Genomic DNA, 27,996 nt, shown 5'->3' with positions numbered 1-27,996 from the left:
TTTGTTTGTGCCGCACACTTGTGTCACTTCGCTTAGTCATGCAGCTAACTCATTGCACCTCTTTTTCTTCTTTGCATCATGTGCTGTTTGGGGCCTAGCTTTTTTAAGTGCCATCCTGTCTGCCACTGCACTGCCACTCCTAGATGGGCCAGGTGTTTGTGCTGCACACTTGTGTCGCTTAGCTTAGTCATACAGCCACCTTGGTGCAACCTTTGGGCCTAAAAACAATATTGTGAGGTGTTCAGAATAGACTGGCAATGAGTGGAAATGAATGTTATTGAGGTTATTAATACCGTAGGATCAAAATTACCCCTAAATTCTGTGATTTTAGCTGTTTTTATGTTTTTTTTCAAAAATCATCCAGATCCAAAACCTAAACAAGAAAGGGTGGTTTTGGCAAAACCAATCCAGATCCAAAACACGAGCATGGAACCAGAACCAAAACACGAAAAGTGCCCGTCGCACATCTCTAAGTTATAGGTACATTATTATAATAACACATGTATTTATATTTTAAAAAGCAACTGTTAGTCCAGTACTTTGTATTATCGGTTCCAGCATAAATGTTAGAAAGTATGAAGTATGAGATGGCCCAGACACAGACATTCAGTTTGCTCAGGTATAGTGCTACAGCGTGTGTGCTTCTCTTCTATGTAATGATAACTGTCCTCTAATAAGTGCACCAGCAATTCTTTCTATACTTAGGGAAAATGGCATCAAAAGCAAAAATTAACAATGGGAACGTAACTTCCTAATGTTTAGAATACTAAAAGCAGCCACACATTATAGCTCATTATATGCCAAGTACTAAATATGGCAAAGGCGAAAAAGTATACAGCAAAGGAAAATAAATTGGCTGTATTCTCATAAATATTTTATATACAGTATAACATAATCCTGGGGTTTTAAAAAAAAGTCTGAAAATGTCTGTTATAAAAAATAAAAATAAAAACATGTCATTGTTGAAGTCTCTCTGCATTTGCATGTTAATAAGATTTATTATTTCCAAAGGATATTGTCTTCATGCTTGCGTCAATGGCACAGCTGTTATCGAGGGCAGGCATATTCCAGCCTCACTGCTGGCTACAGGTGAAAGCACTATCCAGGTTACAGAAAACTATCTGCGTCATTAGCAGGAGAAAACATTGTGATGCTGTCTGTTTCAATTAACCTATGCCTAGAAATTTCCTCACATCTAGTAACAGAAATAGCTACTGCCCTGTCAACAAGCAGAGAACAGTCTTGTTAACTCATAGCTGAACCACAAAACATGTAAAACGTACGCCACAGTACGGGTTTCTTACTGCTAGTCATGTGGCATATTTCCTGCTACACACCTAAAGGATATTATTATGCAACACTGCACCCTCGTAATGGAAACCTGGAAAGAATAATGGCTGAATACAGAAAATTTGCATTTTATCACAATATTTACATGTATATACACAGGAGTGGATTGGCCCCGCCAGGATCCCGGGATGGATCCTGGTTAGCCGACCCCCCCCAACCCCTCCCACGCCGCCGGCTACACTATAACAATGTGTTAGGAGGCTGTAAATATGTGAGGCTGTGTGCTGACCTCATGATACAGCTCCATATTATGAGGCTGTGACCCTGGGATGATAACCATGTGTTCTGGCTGCAGAAAGCCTGTAGACATAGCCAACTAATGTGCTGTATATCTTCCCTGTGACACCCAGAGGGCAGCGTGTATGCTCTCTGGTGCAGAACTAACCACTCACTGCCAGGAAATGCTGAAGCTCTATATACTGTACATATATTTCACACATGCATGTTGCACAGATGCCCACTGTACACATGCTGCACACATAGATACTGCACTCCTGCACACTGCACTCTTGCCCACATACATACTGCACTCCTGCCCACTGCACACATACATACGGCACACGTGCCCACTGGACACATACATACTGCACACGTGCCCACTGCACACATACATACTGCACACGTGCCCACTGCACACATACAGATGTGATAGCCGGGCAGCGGCAGGTCAATCAGTCATATTAAAAAGCATTGACCACCAGGCCGTTTCATCACATAAGCAAGCAGTTTATTCACAGTTCAGACAGGGTTATCACGACAGTAACATTTAACTTCTTTTTCTTCTCTCCAGCACAATATTCATTTGGGTTACATCAGGTTACATCTCCTTTCATTTGCTTCAGGGCAATAACAGCATTACAGTACAGTACATACCAGCGCAGTCTCTGGGAATCAGTAGTGCGGCTTCCGCAAACTGAGATTAATTTCAGTGTGCTCTCCCCCATTCGCTAGGGGCTCTATCTAAACGGGATCTCTCATGGACACGTTACTGGGGGCCTTCCGCCAAACGTGGTTTCCTACCACTCACCCAGCTCGTCCTCTCCAGCAGACTCACACCTCCCGTCCTGTTTCTTGGGTACCCCTGAAGGTGAGGATCCCCTTTGTTTCTTCCACTGATTGCTCATGCTGTAACTTCTCTCACACTGCAAATCTGGATATCTCTTGCTCTTCCTAGCAGCACCTACATGCTGTTCCATAATGCCAGGGACTGTGGAGTTATAGATGCTTGTTCCACAGTCCCCAGACTGCGTTTCTCCTGGACACTAGCCTGTGCCCTCCATCTCAGTCCTCAGCTCACACTGAACTGTCCTGTGCTTTGTTCCTTTTGCTAAAATCCCCCTGCACTTCCTGTCCTAACCCCCTAGATGTGGCAGGGTCTGCCAGAACTGGTTTTGGGGCCATAAAACTCCCCCACTCAATGATAAGAATTCAATGGCTTTTGGAACTTTCCAATATCTCTCGTCTCCTAACATTCCAGTATGCCACACATACTGCACACGTGCCCACTGCACACATACATACTGCACTCCTGCCTAGCGCACACATACATAATACTGCACACATGCCCACTACACACATACATTTTTTATTTAAATTGCTTCATTTTAATTTTATTTTTATGTTACTCATTTCCTTTTATGCTCTTACTGCAAAGCTGTGTAATTGAGATTTATCTGGGGGAATGTGTATGTCTGTCAGTGAGGCAAGAATGTGCTGCGCTCAGTGAGGCGGGGATGTGCCGCTGTCAGTGAGGCAGGGATGTGCCGCTGTCAGTGAGGCAGGTAGATGCTGCTGTTCTGCACTACAGCTGTATTTGTTTACAGATGGTGCTGTGACATACTTACCTACTTTGCTGTCCCCTCCTCTGGGAGGAGGCTGCGTTGTAGGTGTATGGGGGCGTGGCCGGCAGCAGGACGGGCTGTCCGGGGCGTGGCTGACAGGGAAGTGGACGGTCTGGGGGCGTGGCATCAGGGTCGCATCATTGTGACTCCGCCCCCTGCTGTGCAGTGCAGAGAAAAGAGGCGCTGAACGCGTCATCGGACCCCTCCGGCCACCCACTTGTTCTCTGGTGCGGGCGGCCGAGGAGGGTTGTGGGGGGGGGGGGCTGCAGGGAAAGCGGGAGGCTTGCCCACCTTTCCAGGGGCCGGGAGGGTCACCCGATTTTCGGGAGCCTCCCGGCCATTCCGGGAGAGTAGGCAAGTATGTGCTGTGACAAGAAGTAGTGAAGGTGTACGGTTATGCTGGAATCTGCAGTCACTGGGGAAAAATGCAGTCTTGCTTCTGAGAAGAGAGCATCCCGCCCCTCCCTCAGACCCTGCCCCTCAACAGACTCCACCACCATTAAGGTTGCTACCAGAAATTTCCTGGGCTGGTTTTCAAACCTAATCCGCCCCTGTATATACACACACCTTATCAGTTATGCACACAGTAGCAAACATAGCATACAGAGCTTGTGTTGGATAAGTCTACAAATCACACACAAAGAAGTTGCTGTGTTTGTGCAATACTAGAAATGGCAGTGATACAGGCACACAGTGGTTACCTAAAAGCTCGAACAGAAGCCATAATACACTGGGTACTCTGGGGTGGGAATTGTCTCATATTTAAGCATGTTATATTATACCGTCATACATATACGGTCTTAGAGAGGTGGTGGAACACCACACACACCCCCGGCGCCCATGTAATAAAGGAATGCGTGGTCTCAAAAAGAAATAGGCGTGGTCACGCAATAGTCTCCACAATTAAAATTATGCTGCACAGTAGCAATCTTACTCACATTACATCACATGGTAGTGTCCCTTATTCATGTTATGATACACATTAGTGCTCCTTATACACAAAGCCCACAGTAGTAGCATCCCTAATACACATAATGCCCACAGTAGTAGCACCCCTTATACACACAATGACCACTGCAGTAGTGCCCCTTATACAAGGTCCACAGTAGTAGTGCCCCTTATGCAATGTCCACTGTAGTGGTAGTGCCCCTTATGTAGAGCACATAGTAGTGGTGCCCCTTATGCAATGTCCCCCGTAGTAGTACCCCTAATCTCCCCAGGAGTGATGCCCCTTATGAAGTGCCCCCTATACAATGCTCTCATTAGTAGTGCCTCCAGTAGTAATGCCCTTAGTGGTAATGCCCCTGTGTAGTATTACTCACAGTAGTAATGCCCCTGTAGTAGTGCCGCCTGTAGTAATGCCCCCCTGTAGTTTAGCCCCCCTGTAGTTATAGCCCCCCTGTAGTTATAGCCCCTCCTGTAGTGATGTCCCCTGTAGTTATGTCCCCTGTAGTTATGTCCCCTGTAGTTATGCCCACCTGTAGTTAAGCTGCCCTCTGGTAATGCCCTCTGTATAAAGCTGCTTACACACACACACACACACACACACACCCAAAAAAAAAATACTTACCAAGCCCCGCTCCTGCTTCCAGACTGCCGCCCTCTGCCTGGTGCCCACTCCTCAGAACTATGGGAGAGATGTCATGATGTCTCTCCCATATCGCCGAACACTGCCGGAAGCCAGAGCTCAGTAGTGAGCTCCTGCTTCCGGCTGCCGCTGTGAAGAGGGAGCCAGGCGCCCGCTGGTAACACAATGTCAGCGGGCGCCCGGCTATTTCCGGAGGCCAGAGGAGGCAGAATTGCATTCAGTCTCCAAATGGAATTGACAGAACTCAGTTCCGCCCCGTTCCAGCTCACTTTATCCCCTGGGTGCAGGCAATATTAAAGGTTATATATTCATGACTGATGCTCACTGGGCTAAATCTTTATGTCGTCAATATACGCAATGAGATTCTGTATACATTATGTCATTGATCGTACATCATATGATCATTATATATATATATATATATATATATATATATTATATTTTTTTATTTTTTCTTTAAAAACAAATTACACTGCGCCCAAATACCATGCTTAAGGCACTTTTATATCACCACAGTCCGGTGTGAAAACTCCTTCCACCTTTTAAACGTTTATACAACAGCACGAATGTCCATCCAATATCCAATCAAGCAGGTGGATCGCAGCTGAGCCTCTTCAAACCCGATGTCCAATAGGTAACAATTTCTGTCAAAAAACAAAGAGGCAGTGCTCCATAGTTCAATAAAACATTAATTAGATGAACATATGTAAAATATCCCTCAGGAGCATTCTCTCTCTTACCATAAAAACAAACTCTGTGGGCTGATTACCACGCTGCCGGCTCTCTCACCGCTGGCTCGGACGTGTCCCCTCCAAGCGGGTTTCCCTGACGTCACCGAAGCAGTGTCTTCACCCGATACACTCCTGCTGTGGACCAGACACATCGGATCCAGCAGTGAGAGAGCCGGCAGCGTGGTGCAGGTATCCGGGAGGAGACAAGCGGGTATTGCTTTGCCCGGTGTAGCATTGTGTTTAAGCCATGTGGTAATCAGCCCACAGAGTTTGTTTTTATGGTACGGCAAAGAATACTCCTTGAGGGATATTTTACTTGTGTTCACGCAGTAATTTTTTTAATGCACTATGAAGCGCTGCCATTTTGTCTTTTGACAGATATAGATATAATACACTGCTCAAAAAAATAAAGGGAACACTAAAATAACGCATCCTAGATCTGAATGAATTAAATATTCTTATTAAATACTTTGTTCTTTACATAGTTGAATGTGCTGACAACAAAATCACACAAAAATTATCAATGGAAATCAAATTTATTAACCCATGGAGGTCTGGATTTGGAGTCACCCTCAAAATGAAAGTGGAAACACACTACAGGCTGATCCAACTATGATGTAATGTCCTTAAAACAAGTCAAAATGAGGCTCAATAGTGTGTGTGGCCTCCACCAATTGGTATATGGTTACGTTTAAATCAGTTGTATAAATTACTACCATATACTTCAAGACACCTCTGATCTCGTGCTTACTGGCACAGCGTTCTATAATAAGATATATAAAGTTATTGTTATCTCAATTTCAAAATATGCTGACCCTGCTTGCAACAGCTATCTGCTATTCAGCATAGCCATGCGTCATAAGATAATACGTGGATAACAAGCAAATCCTAAGTGTGCACGCACAGCCAGGCTTCCTTATGACTGAATCTCCTCCATATACTAAACGGTATTTGGGTAGCAGTAAAGACAAGTGTTTAGTGAGCTAAAACATTCAACATGCATCGGCGGCACACGGCTAACCTTGTTATTATAGAACGCTGTGCCAGTAAGCACGAGATCAGAGGTGTCTTGAAGTATATGGTAGTAATTTATACAACTGATTTAAACGTAACCATATACCAAATTGGGACATACTTCCTCTGATGTGGGATAATATTAGTAATCATAGGTGTACCTTGATTACAAGTATCACCGCTAATAACTTGTGCACATCAGCTATAAACAGCAGTCCATGTAACAAACCGGGTACTGAGTGTCAATAAATACATACATATGAACTGCTGACTCCTGCAAATCCTATTACAGCCTGTGTGCATCAGCAATAAATAGCAGTCCCTACAATAATGAATGTGTTGAGCGTATATGATCCATGAGGAATTAAGAATGTTGTGCAGAAAAGCACAAGATTAGAGGTGGATGGAAACACACTGGGATATTTAATATAACTCATATAAACATACTAATACACTATTTGGGACGTATTTCCCCAGTTGTGGGATAACATCAGCAATTACAAGTGTGTAACCATATATACCTGCATTACGCAATTATATAAACAGGGACATAAATTGGAAGTATTTGGGGTATAAATATCAGGTGCAGCCAAGAAGCCTGGTATATGTAATGTCTGCACAATGTCCCTAGCATATAAATAAGGACAGAGTGCTAAGAACTGGAATTGAACTACATTTAGCAACATTTGTTGCCACTCTCTGCAGACAAGACTGAATTGACACATTATAAACATCAAGGTTGTTATTAAACACTAGTTGCCAGTCTCTGCACACTAGGCAATACCATATTGAAAATAACTGTTATCAGCATAAGAAAGCTAATAGATACATTATAAACATTAAGGCTGTGATTGAATCGTTATATCTTTTATTCACTCTTCCCATTTGTTATGGTCAACCCGTAAGATTAATACATACCACAACACATGTAACATGTGGAATACTATTCGGATATAGGTGCAGTTACAGATTATACATAGAATTCTATGACAAGGACAACAATACATCATTATCTATAGTGGATGTATATATAAACAATTGGGGCTATAAACATTTGTACTCATCATAAGAGTATATTGAATATATTAGAAATAATAGGCGGCACACGATTTGGTTTTAAAACATTTTATTTTCACACAAGACAGAAATCTGTCTAATAAAGATTCTTCGTTTTTCTTCACGTTTTTCTATTTCTATATTGTTTTTAAATATTTCGCTTTAGTATGGCCAATAATTAGGCCATAATAATATCATAGGTGGAACACAAGTTAGGAACATTCCATGTGGATATTGAGAATATGTACTCAGTAATTAAGCTATGAAATTATCAAATTATTTGTGAATGGGATGGAGTGCACCCCAAGAAACTGATCCCTGCTACAATTTTCTTTTCTACAAGTATTGAAGTACCTAAGCAATGGGACAATGCTCTCACCCCCACCACCTGAACTGCAGATCGCCCATCTAGCCTTACACACTTGAGTTCATCGGAAAGAAAAATATTTTTCTACTGAAGTGAAACCCAGTTTCACTATGAGGGGTTTAGAACCACGTGAACCATCTGGATTTTCTTCAAAGAAATACTACGCTATAAATCATTCCAGAGGGCCTCCTAATTAGATGCAATGCTCTAGCTAAATGCTTCCTACCTTATGTAACTTGCGTTGTTTTTTTTTTCCAAATCTTAAACAGCCCATTATATAGCAATACAAATTTACACAGCCCACCTGCTGATTCTCTGGCCTCTCTCCAGAACACATACCACAATAACAGAAGCAGACTGACTGACAGTGTCAATCTTCATCAAATATAGGTCAAAAACTTTTTAGAAAGCAATTTGATAGTATAAAAGATTGCGGTAAAGACCAAACTCAAATTTAAATAAAGAAAAGAAAAAGAAAGAGCAATGATCATAATGATATTGATGGATATATTTTTTTTTTATATTTTTTGAAAACACACAATTCGGTTAGTAATAAATATCCTAACAATCAAGGTCTACAACTGAATAAAATGTTGCATTCCACATATGTTTAGTGAAGCTTCCATAGCATTCAGAAGACAGTCTTTCAGTGTTATAACCCACTTAAAGGTTCATATAAAATAAAATATTCTGACAGCAGCAAACTGATTAGTCAGAATGTTAAAAGCCAATTGTCCTAAAAAGTGATTTTACCTACAGTAACTCTGATTAATATTTTCAATGAGAAAGAAGACCTTAAACAGTGATCAAATTGGGGGGGAAAAGAAAAAGTATTTTGCTATAACAACACTATTAGTTCATTATACAGTAGTTCAATATATTCCCAAAAATAATATTTAAATGCTGAAGCTATAAGTTAAGATTAATCAAACCAAATGGAAATTTGGGCCAGAAATGGTCTACACTGTCTTTCGTTAAGAGAGTAACTTCAAAAAGTGGTGCATCTGCAATAAATGGGTTTACTACATAGTGTTCTTAAAAGGGGTTTCACATGTCATCCCAAAACAAACCCATGTGTGTGCTGGCAAAGTGTAACACGTTGCATCTCTAGTTTTTAATACAAAAGTGCATTTTAAATGCTAAAGTGCACTAGATTTCTAAAAGAGCCTAAAAAATTAGAAATTAAAAAAAAAAAAACACAATAGGCAGTGTCACACGTCCCAGTTAGAAAGGCGTGCACCCAGCACTGTCTCCTGCATTGAAGCCAGCCTGCCTCCTTTACCAATAGGCTTGCATCCATGCAGAGCCGGCGCTTCCACTAGGCAGCTTTAGGCAGCTGCCTATGGGCGGTGGGACCTGAGGGGGCGGCACGCTGTTGCTGCCTGTGAGGAATGAAGGATGGGAGAATAGCCTGCAAAGATAGCGGATGCAGGTCTCACCATCTCCACCGTCTTCTGTCTTGATCTGGGGCGCTGAACGGTTGTCCCTCCAGCTGCGGTACACCCGCCCACCCTCCGTCGCCGCCTCTGCCCGCCCGCCGCCTCTGCATGCCGCCGCCACTTCTGTGCTGTGAGGTAAAGCCTCCTGTTGAGCCCCTGTCAGCTGCACCTTTCGCCGGTAACGGAGCTCCACTCACCGCAGCCTGCACCATCTAGAAGTCCCTGCCCGCCGGCTGTCTATCCCGCTGGTGACATCAACGGAGTTCTGCGGGGGTGATCAAGCTCAGCTCCTGGTCTGTTAAGTTTGCGGGTGGCTACAGTGCAGACTGCGGGCGGCCCCCATGCTTCACTGGGACTCTATCCTCTGCAGCAATAAAGGTGCCCTTATAATGCAAGATTTATATATATATATATATATATATATATATATACACACACACACACACACATACATACACACACATACACCACACACACACATATATATATATATATGTCACTCCTCAGCTCCATATATAGATCTATATATCCATCCATCCGTCCTCCGCCCCTGGCCTCCCAGCCCACCCCCTGCGCACACACACACTTATTTTTATTTATTTATTTATTTGGGGGGGGGGTGCAGTAGGCATTTTGCCTAGGGTGCCAAGAAACCTTGCACCGGCCCTGCATCCATGGTGAAAAGCACCTGATCCCACATTCCGAATGGGCATCCCGCCAGAAGGTGAGAAGTGTTCATCCACCAGAGAAGGGAGAGACGTGTCCTTGGAGTCAGACATGCATGCTGATGTAAGAACAGGTGGAAATAGAATCAACCATACTGGATAGCTTCGAATGCTGGTGCCATCTTGCACAAAAGGCAGATGCATAGGTGTACTGACACCCTGCTGTATGAGAACCCGATGAGTCAATACAATGTCCTTAACAGCTGTTCTTTGGACTGTGCTTTAATAACAAGATAGTTTAGGTAAGGGATGCTTGTCACTCCTTGGGCACAAAGCTGGGTCATCATCACCGCCATCACCTTCATAAAAACTCTTGGGGCAGAGGACAGGTCAAAGGGTAGGGCCTTGAACTGGTAATGTGAATCCCTTACTGCAAATCTGAGGAAAGCCTGGTGAGGCAGCCAGACTGGGATATGGAGATAGGAGTCCTTGATATCTAATGATATTAGGAACCGTCCTACCACCACCCTTGCAATAACAGAATAGAGAGACTCCATCCAGACAGACTGGAGTAAAAACCCTGCTTCTGTTGGTGAGGGGTGACTGGGACTAATACCCTTGCCGTTAGTAGTCTCTTGATTGCGTCTTTCAATACAATATTCTTGGCTTCTGAAACTGGTAAACCGGAGATGAGGAACCGATGACGTGTTTGGATTTGGAAATCTATTTTGTAGCCTTGGGTGATAAGGTCTCGTACCAAGGCGCCTCGACAGGTGAACTTCCAAACAACCTTCAACTCCCTCAGGTGAGCTCCCACTCTGTTGTCCCTGAGGTGAGAGGAAAGCCCGTCATGCAAACATAAAAAATTAACTATATTTAATCATGTTGAAGAGAAGCATAATATAGTGAAAAAAATCCAAAATGAAGGTGCAAAAAAGTCAAAACTGGACAACAAATCTGAAAGTTTATCACATGTTTAGAAAATGTAGAAAAGTAGGGTGGTTCATTGACCATCGATGGTTGCAAATTATCAATGGGCGTAAGCCGATGTTAAATAGTTTTATGAATGATGGTGGAGATCCACATGGTTTCCCACCACCATTGATGATAGCCGCGGTCTAATGGTTTTCTTTTAATCAGTGCTCTACAGCTTGCACATTAGTGAGAGCCTGACTGGCACCAGTCACTGTGTGTCGAGATGGGTGCAGCAGGGCTGTTGGCTGGCCCGAATTGCTGCCTTGGGACTGGCAGAGCACAGCAGTCAGTCAGGTGCTCCGCCCTCTCCATCTTAATAGATAGACTGTGGGAGTGCAGACTCAGGGAGAGCTCCTCCTCCAGCAGGCCTGTCAGTGTGTGGCTGTCTCACGTGATGCACATACACACACACGGAGGATATCGGGTGACCCAATGCACCAGACAAGGGAACAGTAACTTCCGGGGGAAAAAATATAAAACTAACACAACCAACCCGCCTACTGCTGCAACCCAGCCTCTGGCCCCTCCCTGCTCACTACTCGCTGTACAGAGAAGCTGGCTTTCAGGAATCTGCAGCACATATGGCATTATATCGTTTCATAGCATCCATGTTTCATTTTATGTTTCCCATAGATGGCAAATACTGATGGGAAACATACCAATGGCCAACCCGTATAGAAAGGGATGGGGTTTGTCTGTATATATATATATATCTGCATAGGACCTGTGTGACCCAGTGACAGGATCTGTAGAGATTATGACCAGTAGCGAATCTTGCCACGGGCAAGCAGGACTTTTGCCCGGGGCGCCGCCTTCTGGAGGGCGCAGGGCGCCGCCCAAGGGCAAGATCCGCTGCTGCTGTGTGCCCCCCGCTGCCCCCCTGCTGCCGCTGGCCGCTGCCGCTGTGAAGGGAAACTAGATGCGTATGCGTCTAGTTTCCCTTCGTGGAGAGGTCCTTTACTGTGCGGTGCGCGATGACGTCATCGCGCACCACACAGCAAAGGTCCTCTCCACGAAAGGAACTAGACGCTACGCGTCTAGTTTCCCTTCGTGGAGAGGACCTTTGCTGTGCGGTGCGCGATGACGTCATCGCGCACCGCACATCATTTCAGTCTGTACAGGGGGCGTAAATGACCACGCCCCCTGTACGAAGCCATGCCCCCTATTGCCGCCCGGGGCGCACAGAGCGCCAGAACCGGCCCTGATTATGACCATGCAGTAATGGGGAAAAAGAACGATAAATTACTAAATGTAGTGTATAATAATCCACATAAATGAATAAATATACGCACTGAAAATATTACAAAATAAATGAGCAGCATAGAAAAAAAAAGTGTGTTTTTTTCCTCTTGGGTAATATTTGACTATACAACTATAAATTGAGACAATTTCACTAACAGGTCTGGCAAAGGAAGATACATTTTAAGTATTTTAAAAGACAAGTAGAGTGGGAGTACTGCTGGACTTTATATTATCTAATAGAAAAGAGAAAATAAATGAAGGAAAAGTCAGGAGCATTCAGGTAATAGTGGTCACAACATTTTGAGTTTAAAAAAAAAAAAAACACATACACACACACATTTTAAGACAGGTTGGTGGTGATTGGAAAATTCACCACCAACCCATCTTAAAATCACCCTAGAGCTCACACCGCACATCCTTTTTTGTGTGACATGTTTTCATGGTGAGTGGTTATACATCCGGGATACAAGTGGGAAGAACAAAAAAAAAAGAGCTAATGACTGTTGTAAAGATTTCTGAAGGAAACTGAATTGGGACACTCTCAGACAGCAACATAAATTGAGCCCAGTGTGTGTGTGTGTGTGTGTGTGTGTGTGTGTGTGTGTGTGTGTGTGTGTGTGTGTGTGTGTACACACACACACATATACATTTTATATATATATATATATATCCTTGTGTCACTTGCTGTGAATACACTGTGAATTTGCAAGTCTCCGAGTGCCGCCTCTTCTTTTCTCTGTTTATATATATATATATATATATATATATATATATATATATATATATATATATATATATATATATATATATATATATATATATATATATATACACACACACAAATAACTTTTTGAAAGGAGCTACAATAAATGATAATATTACATGGATTAGTAACCAAGAATTGAAGAACATAATATGAATCAGTTCAGAGAAGCATTGAAGACAATGGGAAAGTGTACTCTTAGCAGCAGGACACCAAACTGCAAACTTCTTAAATGTTTTAAATGTTTCAATACCTTTTCAAGGGAGGTACTAATGAGACCGCCTGTCAGGATCCCAGCAGTCACAATGCCAAGCCCGCAAGTGACTTTCTAGCGCTTACCCCGCTGCTGGCATACTGGTGGCCGAGATTGTGCGGTCGGGATCCCGGCCGCTAGTAATTGGTATGTATTCCCTTTTCAAGTACATATTACTTCTGAACAAAATATATTTAACATCCAGACACCAATGTGGTTAAATAGGATAGTTTTCCACGTGATAAGGGGAAAAAACTTGAGAATTTGTACATAGAAATGACTGAAAATACGTAGTTATGGTAGACTACCCATCGCTAACTCTTTTTCCTAAGTCCACAGTAGCCACAGGATAAACATTGGGATATGAGGTAGCGTCAGCGGATTTGCACCAACTTTCAGAGCTTTCGGGCTCCCAGAATGCAACGGCCAGTTCCCTATATCCCCACCTCCTGGCTCAGGCAATTCAGTTGTTTTCCAAAGCTCAAGGCAGGAGCATCATAGAGAGCCCTAATCAGGTGAGAAGAACACACATGCACACACTTCCGTACAAGGAGGAAGAGGTTAGTAGGATCCTCAAATCAGGTGTGTCAGGGTGGGATCCCTGTAGATACTGTGGACTTAGGGGAAAGAGTTATCGACGGTAGGTCTACCATAACTATGTATTTCTCCTGCAGGGTCCACAGGTTATCCACAGAATAAACATTGGGATGTAACAAAGCAAATTTCGTGGAGGGGACGCTCCTGATTGGACAGAAAAATCCTTTGCCCGAATAAATATGTTAATGGAAGACCATGTGGCTGCCTTACATATCTGTTCAGCTGAAGCACCACGTTGTGCTGCCCATGAAGGACCTACCTTACGAGTAGCGTGAGCAGAGACATTAGCCAAAATAGGGAGATCAGCTTGAGAATATGCTTCCGAAATAGTCATTCAAAGCCACCTTGCCAGTGTCTGCTTGTCAGCAGGCCATTCTCTCTTGTGAAATCCGTAGAGAACGAAGTGAGTGTCTGTCTTTCTGATGGCACTGGTATTATCCAGTGCCATCAGAAAGACAGACTACGTCCAATTATTTATCTCCCACAGAAAGGTCAGGCCATTGGAAGGCCGGGACTACAATTTCTTCATTAAGGTGAAATTTAGACACTTCCTTACAAAGATAACCAGATTTGGTTCTGGAAAAAGCTCTATCTGGATGAAAAATCAGAAAAGGAGGGCGACATAACAATGCCCCTAAATCTGAAACTCTTCTAGCTAAAGCAATAGTCATGGTCCAGCTCCAGACACACCAAAAAAATAATAATAATTGCCTGAGCCAGGAGGCGGGGATATAGGGGACTGGCCCATTGCATTCTGGGAAGCCGAAAGCTTTGATCGTTGGTGCCAATCGCTGATGCTACCTCATATCCCAGTGTTTATCCTGTGGATACCCTGTAGACCCTGCAGGAGAAAATAGGATTTTAATTACCTACCAGTAAATCCTTTTCTCATAGTCCGTAGAGGATACTGGGGTCCATTTAGTACCATGGGGGTATCAATTGGTCCACTAGGAGCCTTGGGCTCTTTAAGAATTTGATATTGTGCGCTGGCTCGTCCCTCTACGCCCCTCCTACCAGACTCAGTCTAGGAAATTGTGCCTGAGGAGATGGACATACCTTGAGAGAAGTATTTAAAAGACAGTGGTGAGTTTCAAACCAGCACACACAAAACAAGAGGAAAGCCATGCTAACTAAACTTGATGAGGAACAGCAACAGCTGAACCAACAACAGTACTTAACAAGTAACAGTGCAGGAAAACACGAAGCTCTGGGTGGACATCCAGTATCTACAGACTACGAGAAAAGGATTTACCGGTAGGTAATTAAAATCCAAATAGGGCCTCATCTGGGAATGGTAGGCTTTCCACGCCCTTCCTGGAATCCACATCCGCAGTCCACTGGTGTAGCCATAAGCCCCTGCGTGTTGACACTGCCATGGCAGTGGTGCGTGCATTGAGCAAGCCTCTCTCTTTTATGGTCTCCACACATAACATTTGCAGAGTCCTTTATATGTTGTAGGAGTAAAACTACCTCCGCCCTGGATAAGGAATCTAATCCCTCAATTAGGTTACCTGACCATTTTGCAATGGCCCTAGTGATCCATGCACAAGCAATAGTGGGTCTTTGAGCCACCCCAGCAGCTGTATATACAGATTTGAGAGTGGTCTCAATCTTGCGGTCAGCCGTGTCCTTTAGGAAGGCTGCCCCAGGGACAGGTAAGGTTATCATACGTGATAACCTAGATACCGATGCATCAACAATCGGTGGATTTTCCCATTTCTTCCTATAATCCTGAGGAAAAGGGAAGGATGTGAGTAACCTTTTAGGTATCAGGATTAACCCAAGTCTGGGCCAGTGTATGCTTTTGCGGACAAATGGTAGGGGTCTGAGACGCCGGTACGGGAAATTAATCTCTATTTATCAGGTCATCCACAGACTGCCTTAAGTATTGCGTCTCTCTTTCATTATGGGATAATTTATTCAAAATATTTGAGATCATCCCTTTAAGTGAATCCAACCATGCTGGTTCGGACCCAATAGCCCGAGATTGTTTACTATCCTGAGTACACTGTAGTGATCATCCTGAGGAAGAAAGACACTCTGCCGTGCATGAAACACATTCCTTGCCTGACATTGTAAATGTGAAGCACACACACACAGGAAAGGTTAAAACACCGTTAACCCACACAGAGCCCTTCCAGGGAGACACAGAGTATATAGGAGCCAGCCACACCGCGCTCTTAGTGCTAATGCCAAGCTTAGCTGGGTCGCAGACTATGCACCCTGATAGGGGCTTAGTACTCTAATAACGTTGCCCCCCCCCCCCCCCCTTACTATGACCCCATGGTACCGCTGAGGTAAGCTGGAGTGCTTCTGGAGAAGCTGTGCTCCCCTGCCAGTCTGTCTGTGTAGAACTGCAGAGGGAAAAAGGCGCTGGTGAGCCGCTTATAGTGAAGCCCCGCCCCCTTAATGGCTGGCGGTCTTCCCGGTTTTATTTTAAACTGGCTGAGGTGTTTTAGATGCCTAAACAGTGGGACATAGCCCCTGTAAGCGTATTTGCCAGTGTGGGTACTGTATAGGAAGACTCAACTCGCCCCTCATAGCGGTGCAGACTGCGCTGATCTGAGCCTGGAGACGCAGCCTGCTCTTCACCGCTGTGCTCCGACCCTCATGCCGCCATAATAGTAGGCGAGCCGCTAACCGGGACGCCGGCATAACACTCACCACTCTTCTTCCTTCTGGCTCTGTTAGGGGTGGCGGCGTGCTGCGGGAATGTACACTCGCCGTGGGGCTTGCGAATGGTTCCGTAAAGAAACGGGGTTAAAGTAATGTTTACAGCCCTTTTTGTGTTTAGTTAAAAGGAGTCCGTGCTCGTGTTGCCAGGGTTCCAATATAGCCGGCTTTGAGGGCCGCGTACAGGCTAAGTGATTCTGGGTGTTTAAAGCCAACTGTCCCTATCGCTACTTTCCTCTTTCTTTTGCGGTCTTTGCCTCTTTCTCCAGCTGACTCCCCTGCAGTGTTCGGCCGTGCTTGTGTTCTTCTGCGCTCAGCCTATGACGTCACTTGCACTCTTCCGGTCTCCGATACAACAGTCACTGCTTCTCCAACGCGTTTCGGGTGGGGCTGCCCTTTTTCCAAGGATGACACAGTGATCTGGGGATCTTTCCTTTATAACACCCTCTTTATTAGTACCAATTAAGTTAAATTAAGTTAAAAATCGTTTTTGTTATAAAAATTATGGTCCTTAGAAGAATCTGGTGCTATTGATAGCACCCGGGTATTGCTCAAGACATATATAATTAATTAAATATGTATATACATTTTGGATAAGGGATAGTCAACCTGTATGTATATTAAGAAAAGTGAAGAAGAAAAAAAAGGGGGAAAATTATAAAAGCAAATGGTTTATAAGAAGCAATTAAAATCAAAACCTATGTTTAACCCTGTTGGTTCCAATTTTTGTAGATGAAAAATCCATTTTTACTTCTTTTAAATTCCTGCGTTATGGTGCTACCTCTCCAATCCTTCCTCCTTTTACACAGTACGAGAGGTATTGAAGTGCCTTTTTTTTTTTTAGACGGTACGGCAGGTAGAGCCCTCTGTTACACAGTACGGCAGGTAGAGCCCTCTGTTACACAGTACGGCAGGTAGAGCCCCCCTTTTACACAGTACGAGAGGTATTGAAGTGCCTTTTTTTAGACAGTATTGCAGGTAGAGCTCTCTTTTACACAGTACGGCTGGTAGAGCTCTCTTTTACACAGTACGGCAGGTAGAGCCCCCCTTTTACACAGTACGGCAGATAAAGCCCCCTTTAACACAGTACAGCAGATTTTTAATGCTGATGTGAGAGGAGAAGGACCCCCGTCAAGAGCCCATCCTGGCAGCAGTGTCACAGTGTAAAGCTATCACACTGCTTCCTGGTTCCAGTTCCCAGTACACACAGCACATGCACGGCTGTCAACCGGAGCATGCGTCACCGGGGGCTGACAAAGAGATAGCATCTACAAAAAAATAGCTATTAGAAAACTATAGGGTAATGCCATCTTGCAATGGCATTATCCTACCGGGGCCAAGTTCGGAATCTTGACGGAAACTATGGGGGCTGCAGATGCTGTCAGAGATGAAAGGCCGCAACAGATGGTATCTGAAAGGAAGTGAATAAGAACTCTGGAGGGAAAGGAAAGATGCATGAAATAACATTGTTGGGGACATAATTTATATGGTTCATGTAGGACAAAAAGGTGAATGTTGTTCAAATAAAAAAGTTCTCAGAACAGCAAATTTATAACTATATATAAATCATAAAACAAATTTTCCAGCCAGCAAGACTCCTTTTATGAATACTAAATCCTGGCCCCCTTGTGGGGGCCGGCAGACCATGGCCTTCACCAGTGGTCCGGGTAATAGGTGGCAGTACATATAGCAAGTGGAGAGATCAATCATGATGCTCATTTAAAGTAAAGAAAGGTTCAAATAATAATAATAATAATAATAATAATAATAATAATACTTTATTGTCATCAATAGTTCAATGAACAATCAACGAAACTAAAAAGCAAGCATATACAGAGACCATAAGAACAGAACGAAGAGAGCACTCCTAAACCCAAGACATTCCCAATTGTCAATTTATCTCGGTCCTATCTGGTTTAACATGTTTATTGCTTTTGGGAAAAAACTACCCCTTAACCGGTTTGTCCGACAAAGAATAGAACGGTAACGCCTATTAGATGGCAACACAGAAAACATCCCCCCATTTGGATGAGATAGATCTCCCAGAATACTTTTCACCTTAGTGAGGAGCCTTTTTTCATATATATCCTGAATACAGGGCAGGCTGACTCCAATTACTCTACTTGCAGTTTTAACCACTCTCTGAAGGGACTTACGTTCTATAGCAGTACAGTTTCCAAACCATACTATAATTCCGTATGTGAGGACACTCTCTAAAATTGCTGAATAAAAGTTTACTAAAATCTCCTTACGTATCCCTGCCATGCGCATTTTCCTCAATAAAAACAGGCGTTGTTGAGATTTTTTAACAACACATCGTGTATGGATACCCCAAGACAGGTCATTGGAGATGTTAATACCCAGGAATTTAAAGGACTCAACTGTCTCCACAACCTGGTTATTTACGACTAGGGGACAAGAAGGCTGCATGTGAATTTTCCTAAAATCTACAATCATTTCTTTTGTTTTTTTTACATTTAAAATTAAGTGATTAGTTTGACTCCAAGCTTCTAACCTAGCGACCTCAGATCTATATTCTGACTCATCGTCCTTACTTATTAAACCTACGACTGCGATATCATCGGCAAATTTAATAATGTGAACTGACTCCGAATTTGAATGGCAATCATAGGTAAACAGAGAGTACAGCAGGGGACTCAGTACACAACCCTGAGGCACCCCTGTACTGATTACAAGTTCGCTTGACAGGGAATTGTACAATCTAACAGATTGGGGCCTGTTAGTCAAGAAATCCAAGATCCATCTACATACAAAGTTATTCAATCCCAACTCAGATAATTTAAACACTAATGATGTTGGGATTACTGTATTAAATGCCGAACTGTAATCCACGAACAAAATTCTCGCAGAGGAGCATGTGGATTCTAGATGGGTAGCCACACGATGAATCAAGGTGATAGCAGCGTCATCTGTCGACCTATTTGCTTTATATGCAAATTGAAAAGGATCCAGATTGGCTGGGATACTTTTTTTTATGTGTCCCATAACCAATCTTTCAAAGGCCTTCATTATAAGAGATGTCAGAGCAATTGGTCGGTAATCGTTTGGCTCACTGGCCTTACCATTTTTGGGGACCGGGACAATAATAGATGACTTAAAACACTTAGGCACATGACAAGTGGCAAGAGAAAGGTTAAAAATTATAGTAAAAATCCCAGCCAACTGCTCAGCACATGTCTTGATAACATTTCCCGGAATCCCATCTGGGCCGGGGGCCTTACCTGATTTAGAACTGGCAAAGCACCGTCTGACAGACAATTCATCCAGTACCAGGGGCTCCGCGTTCTCCAGATTCCCATCCCAGTCTACAGGGGAAACAGCCATGCTATCAAAACGAGAGTAAAATATGTTTAATGTCTCCCCTAGGGAACTGTCAGCCTCTTTATGAGAGGGGTTCTTATTAACTTTGTAGTCAGAGATATCTTGAATACCTTTCCACAGACTTTTTGCATCTTTATCATTTTTAAACTTGCTTTCGAGTTTAACAGAAAAGGCCCTTTTTGCCTCTATTATACCCTTTTTTAATTTTTGACGGGCAGCCCTAAAAACATTTTGGTCACCAGATCTAAAAGCTTTGTCTCTCTCACTTAATAAGGTTCGAACCGTACCATTTATCCATGGTTTATCATTTGCGTAAGTACGAACACACTTTTTAATTGTTACACTCTGTATGCAACAACACACATAACCAAGGACCATGGAAGTAAGGGAGTCCACATATGGTATGACATACCCTCCAACTGGACCTTTTTAGCAGGTACAGTGCCTTTTTTTGTGGTCTGTACCGATTTTTGGCTCTCCAAACTTCCATTGAAAATATAGGAAAATGGACATGTCCACGACCCCTTTTCTAATTTTTACCGATTTTTATGTTTAAAATGTTGGAGGGTATGGTATGAATTGTTACTATACAAATTTCTACTATGCAAGATTAAGGAATAAGACATGATCAAAATGTAGCTACAACATATGTACATATTATAGCCAAGTCTGCCCAGTCCTACTATAAGTAAATAATAAGTAGACAATAAGTAAAAATATAATATAAATCACTATATGCTGACTCGTAATTGAAGATTCACCTAAGTCGTCTTCTGTAAACTTGTGCACTCTAACTACAAAATCAAAGATAAAAAAAAAGCTATATCTAAAATTAAATTTACAAGATCTGAATAACCAATTAAAGCACATTACACAAAGTGCATTTTGTCTTCCATAATTGTTCTCTAATGCTCTTAAAATTTAGACAAGTACAGCTTCTTATGGCCACTACAGGCCAGATATAGACTTGAGAAGCAGAATGCTGCAGCATTTATGTCTGTGAATGCTGTGCTCAATTTCGTAGTAACATTGTGTACCATAATATTATTAACTGCATGAAATATTCCAGAGGGATTAGCCTGTAAACCACTAGCTTGTAAAAACAGAGTAGACAAAAACAGTTGAGTTGGGAATTTTAACAGCAGACATGACAGCACAGGGAACAAAACATTGTGTACAAATGTAACCAATTAAACAGATTAGTAAGTTATTATATCATCACTGCCCTCCATACAGTACTTTATTTAAAAAAGTAAGAGAAAGAAAAGAAAAAAAAAAGTGTCATGTAGTTTAAAGGAATGGTAGGCTATAAATTCAAGGATTAATTTAGAACTATTTAAATTTAGTACTAACAAAAGCAATGACTACTGGGGCGTGGCCTGGCTGCTGAGAAGACTGGCTACGTTAGACTGGAGCTCCTGCTTTTAGGGGATATAAATTGAGATAGCCCTCCCCATCTGGTCCCTCGTTTACCTATTTTGCTGCCCCGGACCCCACTGCACCTACTTGGAGAGACGGACCCTGGTTGCGGAGTCGGGGAGAACCTTTACAAGCTCCCGCGGACTGCGGCCTGCCCAGATCCCTGAGACCGGGACCTCGATTTCGCGCCCGGACCGGCGCGCACCGCGGGAACACTGCACGCGGCTGACCGCCGCTTACTCTGCAACACAGCGGCTCGGCAGCCGCCGGACCGACCGCTGTTCTCCCCGCTGCTGGCTCGGCTCTCTTATCAGGCAGGAGCCTGTCAGAGACGACCGCGGCCCGGGGAGTCTGGGAAGTGCCTGGCGGCCATTTTGGAAGGCATCAGCTTGCTGGGCTCTGCAGCCTATGTGCCTAATTATAGGAGAAAACATCTCTACAGGGCCCCCTCTCCCTCCTGACTGCCTCTGATTATACTTATAAATGCTATACCCTGCAGCAGCTCACTGAGGGCTCCCTGCCATTTAGCCCTTTGCAGATGCTGGAATATAGCTCTGTTGCTGCCCCCATCTGGTGAAGCCTAAGCAGTTGGATACCTGTATGCAAAGGGCTTGCCTCCTCTGTTATTAATGGGTATTATTATTTTTTTCCATCTCTTTATTATTATTCGCCCAGCCCTTGATTCTCTTGTAAATATTTTGCCAGGTCTCCTCTACACAGCCACCTGTGCACGATAATTATGTGATTCCAGTACCGCATACCTGCCTCACCCGTTGCTTTTATGACATGATATGACATATTGCCCTCCACGTGGAACTCTCTTTGATTGATATATTTTACACCTCGTCTTGCATATAACCTCTACGCCTTTTACGATAGTCTTCGCTATGCCTCCCAAACGCAATAAAGGTGAGAAGGCGGTATCTCAAGTGGCGTTTTTTAGACCTTCCCCTCTCGCCACTAAGTCTAAGGAAGAGAAAAATAGGGTCTCTGGGGAACCCAGCCATGTACCCTTGCCATCCTCGAAAACGCCGCCCCCCCGCAGCAGCTGGCAGACATGCTAGCTCCTTTGACGATGCTGATTCACTTACAGTGGGCGTGATGAAAAGCCTGCTGGCGCAGTTTAAGGACGAAGTGGCTGCGGAATTTAGAGCTACCATAAGAGACTGCCAGAAATCTATAGATGAGATTGGGGGCCGCACTGACAATCTGGAAACGAAAATGGGTGATGTGGTGGCTTCCCACAACGACCTTATTTCTTCACACGAGTTGTTACAGACCGAAGTCTCGGCCCTTAGGGATAAAATATCCGATTTGGAAGACCGATCGAAACGTAACAATTTGAAACTGAGCGGAGTTCCGGAAAATGTCTCTAACAGCGCTTTGAATGACTTTGCGGTGGAACTTTTCGGTAAACTTCTCCCTTCTCACAAAAAGTTGGACCTCCTTATCGACCACATCCATAGGCTCCCCAAAGCTAGGAATGCTCCGGATGGAGCTTCCCGTGATGTACTCATGAGGATGCACTACTTTCATGTGAAGGAAGCTCTCTTAAAAGCTGCCAGATCCTCGGGAGAGTCTGCAGAGTCCCTCGGTTCGCTTCAGTTGTTTGGCGACCTGTCCCGTGACACATTGGCTAAGAGGCGGTCTCTACATCCCATCACCTCCATTTTGCATAAGGAGAACATCCTATATAGATGGGGCTTCGCTACAAAATTGCTGATTGCTCGAGAGGGTTCCACTGTGGCAATTACGAATGTCGAGGAAGGCAAAAAGATCCTCGCAAAATGGAACGTTGCAAGCTTTTCCCCACAAGCATCTTCTGACTGTGGTCTTCAGCGGGACTGGGCCTGATCGGTGGAGGCTACCTGAGTATAATTTACATTTAATGTTTGCACTGGTCTCATATATGTTTAATTTAGTCGTATCTCATTAGTAGCTCTATGGAGTTGGTTATGTTTGTCATGAGATCCCCTTTTGTTTTGTGTATATGTCCTACATTCGTTTAGGAGGGTTCGAGATTTTCATTGTGTATTTGGCGTGCTTTTTCCACCCGCTCAGGTTGTCTACATTTCTATTTTTATGTAATAATCCGTTAATCCCACCAAGCGTTTATTAGCTTGGAGGGAGGGCAACCCAGAGGGGTGGGACCAGAGCACCGTAGAGCTGCATTCTAGATTACTTTACTCAGGGTGCTGGCGGTTAGGCCACTACCCTCCTTAGATTAGTTTAAAGTCGCCATGGTTAGGCGTCCAACTGTGCCCCCAAGTGGGGCGGATTCTCTCTCTCTTCTGTTTTGTCTTCTTTTCCCTCTTTACTTCTACCCCCTAGGTACCCGGGTCAGGATGATATACATGCACTGTCTAAGTTGGTTACATACATCTTTATTTTATTCTATGTCGCATTACAATGGTTAACATAGTATCTATGAATGTGAAGGGGCTTAACTCCCCTCATAAAAGGAGGTTGGCACTCAATTACTTCCACAAACTTAAAGCGCAGATAGTTGCCATTCAGGAGACGCACTTTATTAAGTCTGCGCCTCCGCAATTCTTTAATACGAGATTCCCACATTGTTACCTAGCAAACGGACCAGCGAAGAAGGCTGGTGTTGCAATATTAATTTCTCAACACTGTTCGTTCTCTTTTGTTTCACAATATAGCGATCCCGAGGGGAGATTTCTAATTGTATGGGGTAAACTAGAAAATAAAGAGGTAACTTTAGTGTCCTGTTATGCCCCCAATACCAAACAGCTGGCATTCTGTAAGAAACTTTGTGCTAAGGTACAACAATTAACCAAAGGCGCGTTGCTTCTCCTAGGCGATTTTAATTTAACTGCGGACCCTGAGGTTGACAGTTCGCGTAGGCAGACTCCGCTCTCCGGTCAGCTCCGTAAGAACGCTCAGGGATTCCGCCAGTTACTGGCGGAGTATGATTTACTGGATGTCTGGCGTGTTAAACACCAAACAGATAGAGACTATACCTATTATTCACATGTACATTCCACCTATTCGAGAATAGATTTTGCTTTGGCAGACAAATGGACTTCACAATCCATAAATAAAATTTCTATCCTCCCCATGTCGTGGTCCGATCATTCCCCATTATATAAATAGTGGGATATAGCAAATAGACGAGTCTCTCCGGGTCCTTGGCGTTTAGGTAAACAGAGTCTTTTAAATCCAGAAACTAAACAAGCTATCCAATACACTATTGCCCATTACCTCTGTGAGAACTCTCCCCGGGATACGTCGGTGTTTAATTTTTGGTGTGCCCTCAAAGCAGTACTTTGTGGTACTGCAATACAAATAGCAGAGAGACTCAAAAGGGAATATCGAAAAAAAACTTGAACTTGCTGAACTTAAGGTTTCCTCTTTGGAGGTCGCTCATAAGAGTGACCCCCATAACAAAACTCTTCTGAAAGCGCTACATGACGCTAGAGATGAGGTGAATTATTTTTATTTAGCAGAGGTCCATCGCAATATACATAGGCTAAATCAAAAGTTTTATGTATATGGAAACCGAGCCAGTAAGTTACTGGCAAGCAAATTACGGGGTAGGAAGGCTAGGAGTAAGGTACATACTATTTACTCGGACAGTGGAACGAGAGTCCATGACCCTGACGGGATTGCGAAAGTCTTTGCGACTTATTATTCTAAACTTTATAACTTAAAAAATTATAACTCTACCTTCCAACCTACAAACGGTGATATTCGAGGTTTCCTTGATAGTCTCGAGCTCCCTTCGTTGTCTCCGGAGTCGTGTAGGGTTATAAGTTCCCCCTGGACCTTGAAGGAGATAGAGGAGGCTATAGACTCTCTACGTGCAGACAAGACACCGGGCCCGGATGGATACCCTTCAGCTTTTTACAAGTCCTTTAATGAAGCTTCAGAGACTGGTAGCTTTCCCAAAGAAATGTTGGAAGCTCAAATTGTAACCATTCCCAAGCCGGGGAAACCCCCTACGTCAGTACAAAATTTCAGACCAATCGCTCTGTTGAACTCAGATCTTAAAATATATGGTAAATTGGTCGCCAATCGCATTAGCCCTTTTCTCCCCTCCCTTATTAGCCCTGATCAGGTTGGCTTTGTGCCGAACAGACAGGCTTCTGACAACACGCGAAGGGTGATCGATATAATTGAATATTGCTCGGCAAAAAAGGAACCTCTTCTGGTTCTTTCATTAGATGCCGAAAAGGCGTTCGATAGATTGCATTGGGACTTTATGAGGTTGACGTTAAAAAAGTTTGGCTTCGCCGGACGGACCATGGACTCCATTCTAGCACTCTATTCTAGGCCCTCGGCGAGGGTTTATGTAAATGGATGTACCTCTCCGTGTTTTAATATCACTAATGGCACGCGACAGGGGTGCCCTTTATCTCCTCTTATCTTTGTTCTGGCAGTGGAACCCCTGGCTGCTATGATTAGATCTCAGGATTCGATTAAGGGGCCAATCATCGGAGGTGCAGCGCACAAAGTAAGTTTGTTTGCAGATGATTTATTATTATGATTAACGCACCCCGAGGAATCTCTCTTAGCTCTGCACAAAGTTCTCCACCATTACTCAGAAGTTTCTTATTATAAGCTTAACACCTCAAAAACTGAAGCCCTTCCATTTAATATTCCCGCAGCAGTGATTTCCAGAATGAAAGATTTATATAGATACGCCTGGCAGAACCATTCATTGAAGTATCTAGGAATTAATTTGTCTGGGGAAGATGAGTTGATTGACCGTAATTTTAACCCTTTATTAAAAGCCTTTGCGGAGCTGACTGGGGAGTGGATGATGCATGAAGTTTCATGGCTGGGTAGGATTGCCGCTGCTAAAATGGTCCTGCTCCCAAAACTCATGTATTTGTTCCGTGCCATACCGAGGCCCCTCCCTAAACTGCTATATATTAAATTCAATCAAATTTTGACCAGGTATGTTTGGAGGGGCTCAAGACCGAAAGTTGCTAAAAAGACCTTGATTCTGCCCAAACATGCTGGAGGCGTTGCTTTCCCTGATATAGAAAAGTATCACATGGCTTGTATCTTAAGTCAAGCTAGGGATTGATTTGACGCCGAAAATCCAAAATCATGGGTCTTGGTGCAGCCAGTCGCACTCCCTGATTTATTATGGATGCCTTTTCCTGTTGCGCGAATTAGGTCGGGGTCCTGTAAATCTGTTGAAACCAGTTTAGGAGCATGGCACAAATTGGTAACATCTTCAGATGAGATAACTCTACCGTGCTCTTCTCTGTCACTCGAATCCCTCTCTTCAATAATCTCTAATATTGATTTGAGCGATTGGAGGAGGAAGGGCCTCTCCTCTCTAGGTGATCTATATGCAGCGGGTTTCCTTATGTCCTTTTCTCGACTTCAGGAGTTATTTGGGATAAGGTCTCAAGACTTTTTCAAATACTTGTAGGTCAGAAGTTGGTTACACTCATTCTCTACATCTCACGATGCTAGACCCTCCCTCCCAGTTTATATTAAGCTCCACCTGGCATCCCCAACGTATAGGGGTGGGATCTCATGGTGGTACAAACTCCAACTAGCAAACATCTCACGGAGTAAATTAAGGGCCCAGACCCTATGGGAACGGTACCTAAACAGAACTTTATTATTAGATAAAGAATGGGATGACATATTTAGATCTTGTTTTACGATTTCAAAATGTATTAACCACTCTGAAATGTTCTTTAAACTTATACAGAGGGCTTATTTCACTCCAGAAAAACAACACCGAATATGGCCCTCACAATCCAAATTTTGCTGGAGAAAGTGCGGTTATACGGGAGACATCTTCCATGTTTTCTGGAAATGCCCTTTACTCGGTCATTTATGGAAAGAAGTTTTTCAATTGATTAACACAGTCCTGTGTTCAAATATTCCCATTGACCCTGCTCTAGCGTTATTCCATCTACACACAGAACATCTCCCTCCAGGCGACAGGTATGTTTTGGGACATATCTTGGTAGCTACTAAAGCTGCTATTGCCCAATTATGGAAAACGGATACCGTTCCTTCCTTGACGGTCATCCAACAAAAAGTTCATAGGCATTTTATTTACGAAACAACTGAAGCTAAACATTCATTTTCTTCACTTTCCATTCTCACGAAATGGGCTAGCTGGTCCACATATAACTCCAATCTAGCTCACCCATTTGTGGCCGCCCCTGTAATTGATTTGTCAGCGCTACATGTTTTATAACCTCCTATATCGCTTTATGCTTTGTATATTATTCCACTTTTATTTTTGTGATTTTCTTAGAAGCCTATTGTAACCTAATGTTTGCCGGACCAAATGTATGTAATCATATTTCTAATATCTGATCTTGACCCCCCCCCCCCAATGTTTTCCCTATTTCTTCTGTTTCCCCAATTTATGTTTACAACAAAACAAAACAAAATTCTCAATATAAACTAATGTTTCAAAAAAAAAAAAAGCAATGACTACTTTAGTGTTAAATTACACCCTTTAAAAGCAATTTAGTTATTTTATGGACACTCAAATCAACAAAATACAGCAGATACATACAGTACAATCTAACACTAACCATTACAACTTATGGAGAGGAGAGGAAGCTCCGTACAGAACAGCAGACTTTACAGAGCGCAGCAATTTTATCCTGTCCGTGCCAGCAGCCAGACAGCAGGGAAATCACCTTTAACCTGCAATTGCCAGTTCCAGAAACT

The 27,996-nt window shown here is 43.4% G+C and overlaps 1 protein-coding gene across 2 annotated transcripts in view; it reads right to left on the bottom strand.

Moving 5' to 3' along the window:
- The window catches only part of BCKDHB (branched chain keto acid dehydrogenase E1 subunit beta), a 398,626-nt gene that overhangs the window by 286,100 nt on the left and 84,530 nt on the right, over positions 1–27,996 (bottom strand). The window contains exon 3 of one of the 2 annotated variants that reach the window (XM_063916877.1): positions 19,797–19,900. The exons of the other annotated variant lie outside the window; for it this stretch is intronic. Within the exon in view, the coding sequence (XP_063772947.1) occupies positions 19,797–19,900 (104 nt within the window). The remainder of the gene's footprint in view (positions 1–19,796; positions 19,901–27,996) is intronic. 2 annotated transcript variants of the gene reach the window in all.

This window comes from Pseudophryne corroboree, chromosome 4 (assembly GCF_028390025.1).
Source record: "Pseudophryne corroboree isolate aPseCor3 chromosome 4, aPseCor3.hap2, whole genome shotgun sequence".
NCBI classification, from domain to species: domain Eukaryota; kingdom Metazoa; phylum Chordata; class Amphibia; order Anura; family Myobatrachidae; genus Pseudophryne; species Pseudophryne corroboree.
Note: the sequence above shows the minus strand (reverse complement) of the source record. Positions and strands in the feature narration are given on the sequence as shown.